The sequence below is a fragment of the Nymphaea colorata genome, chromosome 8, assembly GCF_008831285.2.
Source record: "Nymphaea colorata isolate Beijing-Zhang1983 chromosome 8, ASM883128v2, whole genome shotgun sequence".
In the NCBI taxonomy this organism is placed as follows: Eukaryota; Viridiplantae; Streptophyta; class Magnoliopsida; order Nymphaeales; family Nymphaeaceae; genus Nymphaea; species Nymphaea colorata.
The window spans coordinates 17,808,626-17,825,542 of record NC_045145.1 but is presented as its reverse complement, the minus strand read 5'-3'; the positions used below and the strand labels follow the sequence as shown (position 1 = coordinate 17,825,542).

At 38.6% G+C, this 16,917-nt stretch overlaps 1 protein-coding gene across 6 annotated transcripts; it reads left to right on the top strand.

Annotated features, from left to right (window-relative positions):
- The first annotated feature begins 5,748 nt into the window (after window positions 1-5,748).
- Window positions 5,749-14,226, top strand: LOC116258729 (uncharacterized). Of its 6 annotated transcripts, none has more exons than XM_031636076.2 (6): window positions 5,749-6,279; window positions 9,954-10,037; window positions 10,186-10,362; window positions 11,770-11,868; window positions 12,888-13,130; window positions 13,376-14,226. In XM_031636076.2, the coding sequence occupies exons 2-6, from the start codon at window positions 9,975-9,977 to the stop codon at window positions 13,814-13,816; spliced, it is 1,023 nt and encodes a 340-aa protein (XP_031491936.1). In that variant the 5' UTR covers window positions 5,749-6,279; window positions 9,954-9,974; the 3' UTR covers window positions 13,817-14,226. The 6 variants fall into 6 exon arrangements, with proteins under 6 accessions (XP_031491936.1, XP_031491933.1, XP_031491935.1 ...); XM_031636073.2 differs by having other exon boundaries at window positions 9,943-10,037; XM_031636075.2 differs by having other exon boundaries at window positions 5,749-6,292; window positions 9,958-10,037.
- Window positions 14,227-16,917: the final 2,691 nt, after the last annotated feature.

Below are 16,917 nucleotides of genomic sequence, written 5' to 3'. Positions count from 1 at the left end.
TTATAAGATTGGTTGATTCCTAACAACTGGAAAGTAACATTGTGTCGAGGGGATCAAAACAGTTTCGTTGGGCTGGAAGTGATTTTGAACGTCCAATAACAAGTGAAGCAAGTTAACTCACCCAGTCACTCGGCATGTTCTTTCATCGGGCTCTCTATCTCCGTTTCTGAGCCGCACAACTCTATCTCCGGCGGGCAGGATGAGAAGGGACCTCCACGCGCTAGAGCTACAAACTTGGAAGAAGAGAAGAAAAAATTCGTTCATCATCCTCTCACGGCATCGCCCCTCCATCGTTTCTTTAGCTTCCTGCGCAGTCCTGTTGGATGTCATTTAGTTATTTTTCAAAATGCCGAAGGCCACATCTCTCTCTTCCCTCCTCTCTCTCCTCCCTCTGGGGAAAGATTTGGAAGATGGGATAAATTTCGAGATGCCAAAAGTCACATCTCTCGCTTCTCTCTCTCTCTCTCTAGATTGGTGACATCTTGTCAACCATGGAGATAAATATATTTTCCATTTTTTCTCTGTCTGCCTTGAATCCTGACGCGTGCAGGTGCCATTTCACGCCAATGAGAAGAGGCTCAATTCACCATGCGCAGCTAGCTAGTAGTCAGCTTGTCCCGTTCTTGGATTGAGCCGAGACAAATTCCAGTCCAGACAACAAAAACCAGGCCCAATCTCATAAATACACACTTTTATATGGGCACCATGTGCATATTATGCTGCCGTGTGCATATAATGCTTTTTATGCCCATGGGCATTAATGGAGGACGATCTTCTATGGACAATGACACGACTGTCGACTTCCTCCTCTCACGATACGATTAATGTCTATGTTCATCAAGCATCTGCGGAAGCCACATTTCCCCTCTCCATTTGATAGGACGGTCCTTGGAGGGTTCTTCGTTATTTGAAAAAAAGGGGGTCCCATTGAACTCAACTAAACATTTTATCGTAGAGATACCAAAGGGTGATGCACCTGAGAATGAAATTATCCAAGTAAACAGCAGCCCATCAGGTAGTATTTTAGACAGCTCTATACTATGGTACTTGCTTTACAATTTCAAAGTCGATGTTGATTTTCTATTTTTCAAAAGAGAAGGTCAACCCTATTGAATTGGATCTATAGAAGATTAGGTCTTCAACATCAGGGTCGTGTTCTGGGTGATCTCCTTCAAATCTAAGGAGTGAATAAGTGATATCGACCATCTTGATAATAATTAATTAAAACTAAATAAAGTCAACTTTACATTTCTCGGCAGTATTGTTATAACGAGTGCTTACCTTTCAGAAATGTTCTCCACATCACCTCATCACAACTTGTTTTTTTTTTTTTTTTTCCTCTCTCTCTCTCTCTAGTTGGTGAATTTGACATCACCACCCATTGCATCTTCCACACCAAAAGTTATTGCAACAAAACTCGCTGAAGTCATACAAACAGGCATCTTCTCAGTTGCCACAACGCATGACCATCTCTCTCTCTTTTTCCCTCTCTTTCCACACACACACACATATATATATATATATCATAAGTGCCTATTAGACAATGGATTAGAATCTGATCTTGGCAAGTGAATTGATATCTGAATAAAATACGCCCTTGTAGGCTGATGGCGTTTTCATATTTTCTTGGTTATGACTGTGAGGTCATCAGTTTTCAATTTCCTTTGTGGTGTAAAACACAGTTCTTTCCCCTTAGTTACTAGAAAGTCTTATATTGCCTTTCTTCAGAAGAAGACTCAGTCCAATTCTGTTAATTTTTTTTTCTCCTCAGTAAGAGAATTAGAGGTTCCAAATGTTCATGGAGCCTGTAATTCTCTTTCAACAAAAGCAGAATGATGGGTAAGAATTGGAATCAGTCAGATCATTCCTCACGAGGTTTTCTTTTTCTAGACAGTATTTATTTACATTGGACGCAGACCAAGAAATATGTGCTTTCTAAGCTGGTGGGTAGGGGATGCATTAGCAGGTGAGGTCCCCTCATGCTTGACTCCGCACAAAGTTCATTTTTTATCGACTGACATCATTCCAGAGAAAGATTCGGTTCGGATCACCTTGGAGAAAGTTAAGCCAATTATTCTACGGAGGACATTCTACTGTATATTGCTTTGAAGATCACACTAGGATACTGGTTTTGCCTGAATTCTGCCATACATGATATGCTCGTATTGTATAATTTTTAAGAATATCAACTGAGAGGCGGTGAATACCAAGAACGTTAAAGGCTTGACTCCACTTTTAGGAGCAGACCCAGGAATTGTTCATGAGGGAGCAGAATTATGGTTTTGAAACTTTAATAGAGCCTGAACTATAATTTTTTAAATTTTTATAAAATAAATATAATTTTGTAATTAAGAAAACTTGAGGGGAGGCCTGGCCTGGGCCCCTCCTTGGCTCCGTCCCTATTCACTTAGGAGTTATTAGTTACAGCATCACCAACATAATTTAAAAGCAGGTTAATTCCATATGCACCATCGGGTGGAGAAAAAATTGTGCATTAACGGATGTAATGATCGAAATACTCTTAATTAGTAAAAGGGAAGCTTCTCTACAAGGAAAAAAACAAGGATAGTAAAAAAGTTAAAAGTCTAAAATAAACATTTTTTTCTTAAACTTCATAAGTATAAGGATGCCCCCACACTCTCTTCTTCCTTTTTTTTTTTCTGATATTGTATGCGCCACCAACTCTTCTCCGGTCAACCTCTTAATGGGACGGAAAGTTTGGTCGGAAAATTTTACCTGTCAACTGATAAATGAGTGACAAGTGGAGAGCAAGTCGTGGTAATTATGAAGGGTAAACAGTGAAAACCAAGTTCTCGATGCTGTCACTCTGCAACCCGAGTTTTCTCTTACGGTGTTGCTCTATAAGGCTCGGAGTGGCGAGGACTTGGATCCCTTGGTGGAAGCAGGACCACGGCGAATTCTTACCATTAGAAAGAGAGAAGCAGTTAAAATCTCGAAGTCATAACTCTGGCCACCTCACATGATACTGTCGTCAGGACCATGGAAGAAGTCGGAGTTAAGGCGACTTGTTTTCCCTCATGAGGTGAAAAGTAAATGGCAGGAAGAGTAGCTGGAAATCTACTGAATCGGAAAACATGTAAAAGGGAGACCTTCAGCCAGATCAAAATGGAAAAAAAATTATTTAATCTGCTTGTTATTAACCATGGTTAACATGCATGGGCAGGATATTTTCAGTTTCCTAATTCTTTTGTCAATTAAAAACACTAAGTATTTACTAACTTAACTGGTGTCAATGTGACAAAAGTACTTAAATATACTCTACAAGGACCAATTTCAAGTTTATTAGTTTGCATCGGCCTGCTTAACCAATTCAATAATATTAGCAGATGATAGCTATATCCAAATTGGTTAGTTCTTTTGTTATATTCAATAATATTAGCAGACGATTAGCTACATCCAAATCGGTTAGTTCTTTTTCTAATATCTAAAATAATGAAGAAGATCTGCAGTTGTGAAATTTGCCATTTGCTTCAGCAGTAGATTTCACCTAGCGGCCTCAAACATGGCCTTATTGGAAATAATTGGACAGAGCTCAAGATGACCGGAGGATTTCAACTCCTCCACTAAAACAATTCTTTTTCTGTTGGCGTGAACTCATAAATTCATAGAAACTCATCCTCATGATGATCTCTTGGATCTATGCCAAGTCAAATCTATACTGTGAGTGCGACCCAATAATACTGAGTGACTCTAAGAACATGAAAACCTCAACCATTTATAAAAATCCTTATCCAAGACATGATGCATGTGGATCACCAAACTTCGCCATGTAAAGTCACAAAGAGATAAGGTGGGAGGGAACCCTGAGGTTGAGCTCTTTGGCTTCCTCTATTTGGTATCTTGCATAAGAATTTATATATATACCGGAAATGAGAGATTAAATCCACACCACATTCAATGATTTTATAAGCAGCCTTAAGTAATTTTGAAGTAATAGGGATCCAATCTTAGAAAGGTAAAGTGGGTGTTTGATCCAGTTTATTTCCTAGGAAAGATTCACATGAGAAAGCCCATTTCACGGCCAAGCTTTTCCCATTTTCTCATACCAATTAGAACATATGGTTTCATGAAAAGGGTAGGGCGATTATCAAAATCTCCTGCTTTCCGAGCTATACTTTGCTTCATGGGAAGGTAAGTTCCATATTGGGTACTCTTTCCTGAGAAAGGGCTTTCACATGCATGCTGTTACCAACAATAAAATCTCGTGAGAAATTGTAGATTTCCTATTCGTTTTTTCTTGCAACAGGATGGAAGTTCAAAAAAAAAAAAAAAAAAAGATCAACTAAAAACTTTAAGATCCCAGGAGATTTCAGTTCTGAATTCTTTCTCTTTTCTTTTTTTTTTTTTTTTTTTTTGGTTCAAAACAGTAGTCTAAGAAAAACCCAGATATTTGTCCCTATGGTTGATGCCAAACAAGAGTCCCAATATGAAAGCATAGTGCTTACCCCAGTCACAAACATTTGCTTGTTAACTGGGCCAATGGATAAGAAGAACAAATTCTCGTGTCCCCATCTTGGACAAGTAATTAGTTTGATTAAATTTATCCATTAAAACACCCCTTAGACCGTTGACTAATTATTTAAAAAGAATAAATAAAAAATATCAGCACTTGTTGAATTCCCAGTTTTGTAAATGTTCACAATTCTACAATGTGCATAAATTTTGAAGAACCATATCAAGTGAAAAAACAAAAGTATGAAATGAGTAATTTGGTCTTACCCTAAAGGATTGTAAGCGGCAAGGTGGTCTACATTCTAAAGGGACTTGCGTTCAAATCTTGAAGTGGTCACTATCACGTCCCAGTGTTCTTCTCTTCTAAACTGTAATAGGTCCCAAAGCAAGCATTATAAACCCAGAGATAAGAGGCAAGAGGGTGCGGTGGTTTCTTTTAAGAATGATAAAACAAACCACTGACCGGTAGTGAAAAAAATGAGGAAGGATAAACCAAAGAGCTATAAATGAGGTAGTTCACCAAAACTCAATTTAAACAAAGAAACCTTTCTCAATTCAGTTCAGGTTGAGGATACCGATCAAAAAATTTTCACAACTCAATCTTGTCCAATGGAATCATGAGAAAAAAGAACATTATTGGTAGGACTAAAATCTCATTTCCCTTCTTCAGTTGAGAACAACTAAAAAATCAGAGATAGGAAAAAAAGTCACATGCAACAAGGGGTTCAGGGCAAATAATTTTACAGATCAACATGTTTTCTTCATTTAACAAAATTATATGCTGAAAATGTAAAGAAAGGAATAAGGTAATAGAAGAGTCCAGAAGTATTTCCCATTTGGCTAAATTTTATGATCATAGTAAGCTTTCAACCATAGTTAAAATAATAAATGATTATATTATATGAATTTCCTTCTTTCAGCTGTACGGGCCTGCATGTCACTCCTTCCATTACACAGTAACGAGGAAAGTAACAAGATGCATGTACTTGGAAGGATTGAAATGAATTTTGTCTAATCACGATGCATTGCACTGAACGGTATGCTATGAGAAACCTGATGATTTTTTTTTTTAATTTAAACTCGATAAAGGAATCCACAAATCTCTTGCATAAATTAACTAGAAACAAAACGCATTCGTGGAGAAAAAAAACGCGCGCTGACAAAAAAAGAGATTTAATGAGAAAGACAACAAGTTGGTATCGAAGCTGCTTCCTTAATAATAATACAGAAACTCTGGTCGGTAAATAAATAATTTCCGAGAATGTTGATGTAATGGGTAAAGGTTACTGGGTGTCAGAGAGAGCCAGGGAAGAAGAACGGAGAGAGGATCTTATTTTATTGTGGGGGTTGGGCTGGGAATGCTTGTCTGGTCGGCGAGTTGCTCACATGCAAAGAAACGTGCCTCCTTCATTTGCTGAAAGAGACCCAGTAGCCTCTTCCCAGCATAACAGAAGATAAAAGCAGGCTACTAAGGCGAGGAGGGACCAAGAGAAAGGAAGAAAACTTCTCATTGGCTGGTTTTCTGGATCTAATTCCCAGAGACCAGGCCAAAGGAAGAGAGGAGGGATGAGCGAATTTGGGTTTCGAGGAATCAGCTTGCCTCCTTGTCTTCCGTCTGGCTCTGCGTTGGAACTTGGAAGGACCAGGGGATTCATTGAAGTTTGTGGTGCTTTTGTTTTCTGATTTGGTTGGAAGACTTTTATGTGTTCTGCGATTTCTGTGATTGCTGAATTGGTGGTGGTCTTTGGAGATTGAATTGTGGGGGTGGCGACCGCGACAATCGGTGGCTGAAAGGCGCTTGTTGCGGTGAGTTGACCAGGTATGGTGTTCCTGCAGTTGATGCTTACTAGGGAACATGATTCTGCGGTGATTTGACCGGGTATGGTGTTCCTGCAGTTGATGCTCCCTAGGGGCACATGATTCTGTATATATATAGCAATTTACTTTGTTTTGTCTTTTTGGATATTTGTTGTCGGTAATCAGTTTTCGTTGTTGTTTGACCCCTTAAAATAGGGTTGCTATTATGAACTCCTCGAACGATCTGTTTGTTGCACAGTCTCTTGATTGTACGAGTTTTAATGCTGAATTTCATGATCATGGGCTTTTCGTTGGTTGCGGAAATTTCTCTCTCAATTTCCTTTCTTGCTAAAGGTTGCCAATGCGATATTTTGAATATGTTGTGATAGCCTGATCCACCTATTGTTGAGCCTGAAAAATTAATAATCTGGAGCTATATTCAGAGAATGGGGCTTGATATTACTTGAATTCTATGTTCTATTTCAACTTAGGCTGATTGCCTGATTTGAGGAAAAATTCGGGCCTGATCAGATGAGGAAAAATTCAGGTGGCGTGTTGGAAGGAGGATATCTAAGAGGACGGCATTTTCTCTTTATTTCTTCATAGGAGAACTTTTAGATTTCCTCAAAATACAATAGTTATTGCAATGAACTCCTTGAGGCGTAATAGATTGAGTGCTACCATTAGCTTATCGAGTGCCTCGAGGTGTTGAATATGATAGAGCATGTGCTGATCAATCTGGTGTAGCTATTGTCAGACGTCGCGTGAAGATAATCTTTTCTTCTAGGTCACAAAAGAAAAAACTGGTAATTTCTTAAACATCTGTTACACGGGTAATTGCTCATAGAGTAAAAGCCTGTAGGTCCTAATAAGCGTTAACAACAATGGATTATGTAGGCGACGAAAAGACTTGGTAATTTCTGAAACATCTGTTACACGGATAGCTGCTCTTACAGTTAAAGGCTCTTGGTGTCAAAAAGCAAGGAACTTGGGCTACATTCTTGTTTGGTAGTTAAAAAAGCAAGAGTTTTGGATACATGCTTGCACCCACTTAGTTAATCATGAATTACCACCTAATATCCCGTCCTGTTATTTTTTGTTCCTATAAATCATTTTCTATAGAAGCACTTTTCATATACCGAGTCCAAGTCCTACATTGATGCTACTCATGAATCAAAATATCTTAAAGGTGTGGTTGAATTGCTCAATGGTTTGGGACTTGTAGAGCCATGCTACTTTCTCTAGAGAAACATTCAAGTTTCTATAGTATGCAAATCATGAAGAAAGTCGAGATAAAAGGTTACTTGATTGTGGGAAGATAAAGCAAACAGTAGTGAGACTTTGGAGTTTGGACCAATAACACATGAGTATTATAACTTTGTTGGCGGTTTCTATATTTAGGCATTGGAGTTAGGTGTTAAAAATGGTAAATGGTTGAGAGGAGGAGAAGATACATATGAAATTTCCATTGGATATGGAAGATTAAAGAAAACATACTTCATTTGCATGGAAGGGGATTGATAGGAAACAAATGACATATTGAGGAAGTGGTTGCTCATTTGTCTCAAATAGACAGAATAAATAAATAGCAGAAGGTAATCAGGTGGATGCTGCACTAGGAGCGGGTGTCTCCTCAGGTCCATTGAGGGAGAAATTCCCAAGGATCTCATTTGATATATGGCTAAGGGTTTGATTCACGTGACCATGTCTGAGCCAAATATTCTATTCATAGCACATATAATAAGGTAGGTTTTGAGCATGTCAGGTGTCTGAACCATTCTGTACAAAAAACACAATGTTTTATTGATTGTTTTTCTCACCTGACTCATCATTAGAATTGGCAGGGAATTATTATGTTGAATTTGGAGGCTCAAGGACAGGGACTGGTCAGAGTCCTAGTCTTAATTGTGACAATCAGGATACTTTAGTTATCTGAAGATGGTACAATTTCATTAGGATGCCAGGGATGTTGAAGTCCATCCTTGTCTTCCTAAAAAGGCAGACTTGAATGGGATCATCTCATTGGCATATATTGGCTGGACAGATCAAACTGTGGATATATTCAGAAAAGCTTGTTCACAAGTGATTCATGCCTAACCTCATCAAGAATGCTTTTTTAGGGCTAGCAACCAAGTTGCTGTGGGTTGTTGATCAGGAATCATCAAAAGAACTCAAGCTTAACAAACAACGTCACACTTAAAACTTAAAAATGTTCCATAAGTTGGTTATAATATCTTTGTTTCAATGAACAGTTCATTTAACCAATTTGCATCATGCTCCATCTTTTAGGTTCTTGAAGTGGACGATTATTATATTTATGACGTTGAGGAGATGCCTTAAATGGTCAAATCTCATTTGCACCTGTGCCTACCACTCTAATGTCTGCCAACTACATATAGTAAGTGTTGTAGGAAAAAGTGATGGTAGATTGCCTCCCAAAAGCAACTGTGTTTACATTCTCATTTCACTTTTCTTCATCTTCTATTTTTCCATCTTATTAGTTGAAATTTTGTGAATCTTGCAACAGATTTCATGTGTTCTACGGCTAACACTGGTTAGTACACTGAGTTTTGAAACTAAAAACCTCTCTCTCATCACCTCTGCCATTTTTCTGAATCTTTTTAGCATGTTATTTCGTCTCATTTTTTGACATCTCTTTAAACTTCTTCCTAATAATTTCCAGTAGGCATGTTGTTTTCACATCAAAGATATAACTATTTTGTTCTTCCCATGGTAATTTATTGAAAGAAAGTATAAAACATTCTCTTTAGATATTTACAATCTCGTTTTATCCAACATGCTTCCATGGAACATCAGAAAGTTGGAGGCCATCCCAATCTAAGTCACAGGTGGCGCACCCACACCCGCATCAGTGCGGGTACTCATGCTGGTGTGGCCCGACACGGTGTCAAATGAGTTTTGGCCATTCTGGAAAATGTTTTGGCCGAGTTTTCGTTGACATATCGATTCAAGGTAACCTTGATAAAAAAAAATTTAAAAATATAGACAAATAAAATTACTTATATAACAAATAACACACACACACACACACACACATACATATATATATATATATATATATATATAACACACACACACACACACATATATATATATATATATATATATATATATATGCTCTCGCTGCACCTGCACCCATGTGACATAGATCCCAATGCATACTTTTTGAGGCAAATTTGATGCTTATCACTGTCAGGTTCCCCTTATGCCAGTGAGAGGTGCATGGAGGTGTTGAGGTGAAGACACAAGGTCACCTCCATTTGGCATCCAGGTTTCTGCAGCTTTGCAGTTGGGTAGAATGCAGTTCCATTTTTTCCTTTCCTTTGTTTTGGACCTGCCTTGGTTTACTCTGCAGGAGGAACTCCCATTATGTGGCCTAGTCTAATTGTGCAGAAACTTTTTTGATGCTTGAAGTTGGTCTTAATAATCATATATACCCTTCTGGTCACTTTTAATGTAGGGGCTTCTGCAGATGTATAGACAAATTGCTATCCTTGGTGCTATGTCATGGCTGTTTTAGTTTTCGAATTGTTTTTGCAACAACATTGGTTGATATTTCCTCGGTGGTGTTTCAATGCACTTTTCAAATTCCCTCCATGAAACTCTATGTTGTCCATGTTTCTGATAACGACTTATTTAAAAAATCTCTAGTTTTTCTCTAGATAGTTGCGAGAATCAGAAGCATGAATTCCAGAAAGACGAATGGTTATGAGAAAGAACCACCATTTGAAGAACAACAAAGAAAGGTATGTGATCACTAAAATTCATTGAGCATGTGAATTTTGTCTGTTGAACAGTTTGCTGTTCTAGCACTCCAATAATTTTGATACTATATAAAATATGTTAAGAAATTGTTTTGGGCAATTGAACCTTGACATGTCCCCCTTTTCCCAGATCAATGAAATTCGGCAGTTAGTAGCACCAGTTTCAGGAAGATTGGCCATCTATTGTACTGATGCTCAGATATTAAGATATCTGAGAGCAAGGAACTGGAACATCAAGAAGGCAGTGAAAATGCTAAAAGAATCCTTGAAATGGAGGCACAGCTACAAGCCGGAGGAGATTTGTTGGGTATGCTACACTTATTTGTATATTTAACTGAAAAACAGAGCAGTCTGTGTAATTCTAGTTACTTGCTTGGCATGAAGGTGCCTCTCTGTGCCACAATTGGGTCTGTGTAATGAGCTAAGTTTGAGAAAACTCCAAGCATAGTTGATCAACTCTGAGCATAATTGATGTGCCTTTTAATATTTTCTCTGAGGAGTCCTTTTATGTGCATAACGGATATAGCTTTTGGCTTAGATGATCCTATCTGGCCCATGCAGGAACAGAAATAGAATCAACAATATTAGCAAATAAGAACAACATTATGGTATGGTATAATAACATTATTTATGATGTATGTTTTGCTTTATTTAACAAAAGTTAGACTTAGGTCGGTTGAAGTCATAAAAGACCTGTTAGGACTTGGTCTGAGTTGACCCAAGTCGGCCCTATGTCACATGGTTGCAGGTGTGGAATGTTAAAAGCAAAGACGATTACTGAGCTTAAAGGAAACTTGCTAAAAAAATTTACATTTGGTAGTTCAGAACCTATGTGACACAGGTACATCATTTTTTCCCCAGTACCCATTTCGGTACGTGCGTACGGCGACATGGGTACGTGGGTATGTTCGGGTACGGCTGCATTTTAAAACATTTAAAATTATATTTTCAAACTTAATTTTTTATCTAATTTTGATTTTTTCCTTCTTTTATATTTCCCTTTCACTATATATTTTCCTCCCATTTTTCTTTAATTTTGAGAATTTTTGTGGATTATAAGACTATTAATGCTTTTTTTTTCATTTTATCATTGTTGATAATATAAAATTTGCCATACCTATGTACCCACAAGTTTTAAAATTGTTGTGCCTGAACCCGTACCACCGTACCCGAACCCATACCGTATCAGGCTATCAGCACCCATGTCACATAGTTCAAAACATAATTAATATATATATATATATATATATATATATATATATATATATATATTGCATGGACAAGGATATGGGTGTTGGTATCGGACACGTTATCAAGGTTCACAACCAAAAAAGTGTCTTAGAATAAGAAAACTAGTAACTTACTATGATTTAAGAAGGAAAAGATCAGGAAGTGCACCAGATGCCTTCAACTGAAGCTCTTCATGAGGGTTGCATGGTTGAATTGACTCTTAAAATGGTTAAATACTGGTGTCTCATTTATGGGCGGTTGAAATGACTTTGTATTTGGATGCTTTCAAGAGTTGGTTCCATTTGAATGTTTGAGATGTGATACACATGAAACAACTACAAAGTTTGTGATGCCAAAAAGTCTAGTTGTTAGAGATTCAGAACTTTGGAGTCATAGACTTGTGGAATACGCTTATGTTCTGACTCATACCATCACTGTGCATACTGCCATTGTGGTGCTCACATTGCATATCTTTTAATTGTAGGATGATGTAGCCCATGAAGCTCATACTGGCAAAATCTACAGATCTGATTTTACTGATAAGAGTGGTCGGACTGTTCTTGTCATGAGACCTGGTGTCCAGGTTTGCTACAGTCTTTCCCTTTCTTCTTCTGACCGGTTTTCACTTTCATGTCTTTCAGTCTAAATATTCTTACCAAGCTCTTTATGCTTTTCACTGGGAAAAGCTTGTGTAGCAGAGGATGTACTCTAAGATACAGTTTTTGGCTCTTGGCTGTCATTTAAAGTAGTTTCATATAGCCTTTAAATGAAAACGATCAATAGGAAAAGGAATGAGCAGAATTTTTTTAGTTAAATTGATCCATGTTTTGTCTACTGTTTAAAGCATCAGCCTTCAAGGCTCTTGAAGTTCAGTCTGGAAAATTTGCTTCTGTAGCTTGACTTAGTTAGCTGTTGAGCTTCATGGCAAGCAATAGATCTTGTGCAATGGCGGAATTTTACTGTGTAGTCTGGTATGGTTTTTATGCCCATTAGCAGCTCAAGCTGGTCTGAGTTCGATGATGATTTGAGTCACTGGGGATTCAGTATTTGCTGGCAATTGCTGTATGCCTGTATCTGTATCTTAGTACGTGAACTTGTTGGTTTCTTTGCTTATTCTTGCAATCATCCAGCAGGCTCATCCCAGCTTCTACCATTGTCTGAAAATATATCCATGTGTGTATTGGAGTGAATCCTTTTGGTCCTCAAACCATTTTAATGGTTGATGGGAGCAGCCTCAAGGGGCATAGCGTAGCTGGTTGAGCTAGGGGCCTGTACTAAAGCAGGTCTCTAGTTCGATTCCCGTGGGCGTTATGTTCCTGTGTCTTAAGGCGGTAGGGCGCGACATCTAAGCTGAAGGGTGCACCGTTGCTATCGCTGACACCGACGCAGCTCAGGACCCCGGAGGCAGGGGGAATGGGGGGCCTTCGGGCCTTTTTCGGGCGGTGGGATTCATACCCCTTGCTCACCCGAAATGGTTGATGGGAGCAGAAACTGAAGTTCCTTTCTCCAATAAGCTTTTTTCTTTTTTTTTTCTTGAAAAAGTTAATATGTTTAAACTGAAGTTCTTAATGAGATAATAACACATTTTCTTATTAGCTGCAGAATACAAACTCCATCAAGGGACAGATCAAGTATCTCGTGTACTGTATGGAGAATGCTGTTCTAAATTTACCTCCAGACCAGGAACAGATGGTGTGGCTCATTGATTTTAAAGGCTTTAACCTGTCCAATATATCTGTTAAAGTGACAAAGGAAACTGCCCATGTGCTACAAGACCATTACCCAGAAAGGCTGGGTTTGGCCATCTTGTACAACCCACCAAAGTTCTTTGAATCCTTTTGGACGGTATGGCATATCTTTTGTTCTTGGTTGTCTAAGTGCAGTAGTGTAACTAGTTGCTTAAGAGAAGCATTATTGATTCTTAAAACCTTTGTCTGTTCGTTATTGGAGTAGAGAACATAAAATAACAGAAGTGATTGTAATCTTGGGAGTCTCTTCGAAAGAGCCATAGTCTACTGAATTTTTTCATTGTTGAAAGATTATTTCCTCTCATTTCAAGCCATGTTTTTTCTAACTTCACTAATTTACAGGTGGTGAAACCCTTTCTGGAGCCCAAGACTGCCCGCAAAGTAAAGTTTGTTTACTCTGATGACCTGGGAACGAAGAAGATACTGGAGGACCTTTTTGATATGGAGAAACTGGAGTGTGCTTTTGGCGGGCAAAATGAGGCAGGTTTCAACATCACCCAGTATGGTGAGAGGATGAGGGACGACGACAAGAAGCGGCTGCTTTTGTGGAATGTGGAGAACAATTCATCTGTTGCATCCTCTGCAGAAGGCATCTCAAATCTGCTTATAGACAACTCCCAGTCAGATTCATCTGATGAATGTGGCGAGATTTCAGAGAATTCATCCCATGGCATTACTTCAGCAACTCAGTCATCGGAAAATAGCTTGCTGGTTAATGATGTAAATAACAGCTGCAGTGATGCAGAGCAACAGCCAAAGAGCGGTAATGGTAACACATCTTAGTTGCCACCGGATCCTGAGAGCCTGGACGCCCACAACCAGATCCTGCAGCAGCCACTCAAATCAGAGGACAGCGATTGAAAATAGCCAACCTCACAAAATAAATGGCATGTATGCTGAATGTGTTGCTGGTGCAAAATATGTTGGCATATGCATTGAAACGTGCCCATTTGCAGAAGTATGCTAGACAAACCAACCCCACCCCCACCTATTACTGAATTTTGATATTGTGGAATCCGATCACAATGTGATACTTATTATATGGGCACCAAACCGGTTGGATTTGACTTCTTTTCAGCAAATTGGCTGACATCCGAACAAGGCCAGCGAAGAAATCCATGTTGATATCCTGATATACTAAGCTTAATCACTGTGTTCGCATTTAAATCTGTTCGCTTGCAAGTTATCTGAAACTTTTGATTTTTTTAGCCCTTTATCCCATTTTACCAACAGGAAGCCACTGTGCAATGTGGGTGACGATGGTTTACCAGATTAATATGTTTGCCAACCGTCTCTCATGGACGGCAAGCGTTTTCTTCCACTGAAAATCTGATCTACGCGTGAATCTTCGTGATTTTTTCTAATATATTGTTTTAGATATTTAGCATTTAATTGTATAGTTTTGGTGCCAAGGTAGGTGCATCCATTTGTTTAGTTGGATTATGTGAAAACCGGTAAGAGGCAAAAGAGGCGCATGGTCTATATATATATATATACACGCGCACGTGAGAGGGAGAAATTCTGTAGAACTTTTCAAGATTTTGGTCGTTAAATTTTTAGTGCATGAATCCTATAAGATGCCAAATAAATTGATTATAGGAGAGTAATATTGGACTTCCAACCAAGGGCCACGTTTGTATATTTGAAATTTGGTAAAAAAGAAATCCATGCATGAGAATATTATTTTTTAAAGTATAGTTGAACAACTCTCATGAAACCGGACAAATGGAACCATCGGTTCTTTTACAAAATGTTAGGAGATAGTCTCCAACACTTTTCGCTTATAAATCACAGTTTAGCTGACGTTTTAAATTTGCCCACATGAATAGACTAAGGTTTCTTAACTAACAAATGAAATTTTCTTCTTGTCGCTGAAATTTCACTTTTTATAGATAGTTATAAATCTTCTAATCTGCTTTTTCCGTTTATAAGATTATGTAACCGATATATTTAAGTCTCCACCTCAGCGAAAACACAAGTTTTATATGCGTTTTTGTCTTATCCTATATTTCAGCTCCCTGTTTTGCTTCAACGGTGCTTTGAGTGCTTCATTTTCCACTCTCAAATAATATTCACTAGAGTCCACACGTTCGGTAGCACGCTTGATAGTATATCGATAATATGGTAGGCCAAGAGGATAGTTTTATCAGTTTAACGGTATCGTACGTTCCCAACCTGAACCAAATGATTCCATTCTAATGTTTTAAAACCAAAGTTTTACAGCAAAGATATGCATATAAATTTTTTCCGTGATTTGGTTAGTGGATGAGATTTTTCAATCTGGGAACCTTTTTCTGCCGAGAATGAGATTGGTGGCACCTCGAGTTACGCGGACCAAGACTCTACAAGTACTTCACCGCCGGCGGCCGTGATACCATCCAGTCGGCGTCTTAGATACCGGCAGGAGGGCGAAATTTGGTGCCTCAGATGCAATCTTGGTCAATGGTCATGGCGTGTTTGAGTTCCGTGGAACAGTACCACAATCAAGGTCTTTGTGCTGTGCAGAGGCACGCTAGTTTGATCCATGGCCTCTTCGCCTTGGTGTTCAACATTGAGTGCAGTAGGACGATGGCAAATACTGTACAAAAAATTTAACCTTCGTGGGGGATATCCAGTCTGGAGTCTCTTCATTAATCGAACACAGGTGATCGGTAATATTATGGACATCACAAGCTAATTCGGCTGCTGTAAAAAACATGATCTATGGACCTGATTGGTGACACGGGATCAAAAGTGAGAAGCTTATCAATGAGATTTCTCGGGGCCGCCGGCCGTTGATTGCATGAGATAGAAATCTGCTAAATAAAGTCTCTGATGGTTCACTTGGTCTAAGAAACTCCAGAACAGGTTTCATATTCACCCGACCTTGCCACTGAGCAAGTTCCCTTTTCTGCAACTCCCAAGCTCATTTCTGAAGTCTGAGTATTATAATCTGTTGGCAGAGTTTGTAGATCTCTTTCATTATTAATTGATTTCGCCTCCACTCCGTAACTGGAAAGTTGATTTCATTCCTCGATTTCCACAGAAACCAGACTGTAGACTGAATAGGAACAAGCCAACATGGGGGATGTTTTGAATCCATCTTGCTTAATTTACAAAGTCCGGATTAAGCCTCCCTGGAAAAGGAAAAGATGTGCACTATCTTTGCATGTGCAGCATAAAATTTAGATTGGGTGTTAGGAATCTATCTATTAGAGAACCACTCAAATCTAAATTTACTAGAAACCGGCTGAAATCAAGCTCTGATTCGCGGAGAAGGAAAACATTAATCTTATCAGTAATCAGATTCATATATGGTAAAATTTTTTTAACCAAACCTGGCAGTGCCCAAATGGAAGCATGCGTATGAGTTTTGGGTTAGATTTTCCATTTCTTGTCCATCGGGATTGAAATCACTGCATTTATCCAAGGTCCTCGCAGTTAATTTTCTCGATTTACTTTCCAAACGCTTCGTGAGCGGTCCAAGTTGGAAGACAAAAACGATATGCACATGATTCGCTCATGTCAAAGCCAACAATGATCATGATAGCACTCGTATATTCGTGCGCTGTAAAAATTGAGTGAGACCTTCCAACCAATTCCCATCATTTATAAAGACCACAGCATGAGAAAGCTCAGGATGCAGCAGAGTGGCAGCTGTAAAACTCGATCTACAGTCTCCAATTCAAAGAGATTGAGTTGCGTGACTGCAGATGGGGAATTTTTGAAATTTTTATAAAGTAGGGAACATTTTAGACTTTTTCTTAATTTTTTTATAAAAAAGCTGCATTTTAATAACAGAACAGCATTTTGGTCGTCACATACCCCTGAGCATGAAAAATTTGTGCACATAACCAGGTTCGCCTGTTCTTAATATCGCTCCGAGTTCAAACATGTCGTCCTTC

Coding starts and splice junctions, on each gene's coding strand:
- LOC116258729 (XM_031636076.2), top strand. CDS start 9,975: ATGAATTCCAGAAAGACGAATGGTTATGAGAAAGAACCACCATTTGAA. Junction 10,363..11,769: donor AGCCGGAGGAGATTTGTTGG/GTATGCTACACT, acceptor TTTTAATTGTAG/GATGATGTAGCCCATGAAGC. Junction 11,869..12,887: donor TCATGAGACCTGGTGTCCAG/GTTTGCTACAGT, acceptor TATTAGCTGCAG/AATACAAACTCCATCAAGGG.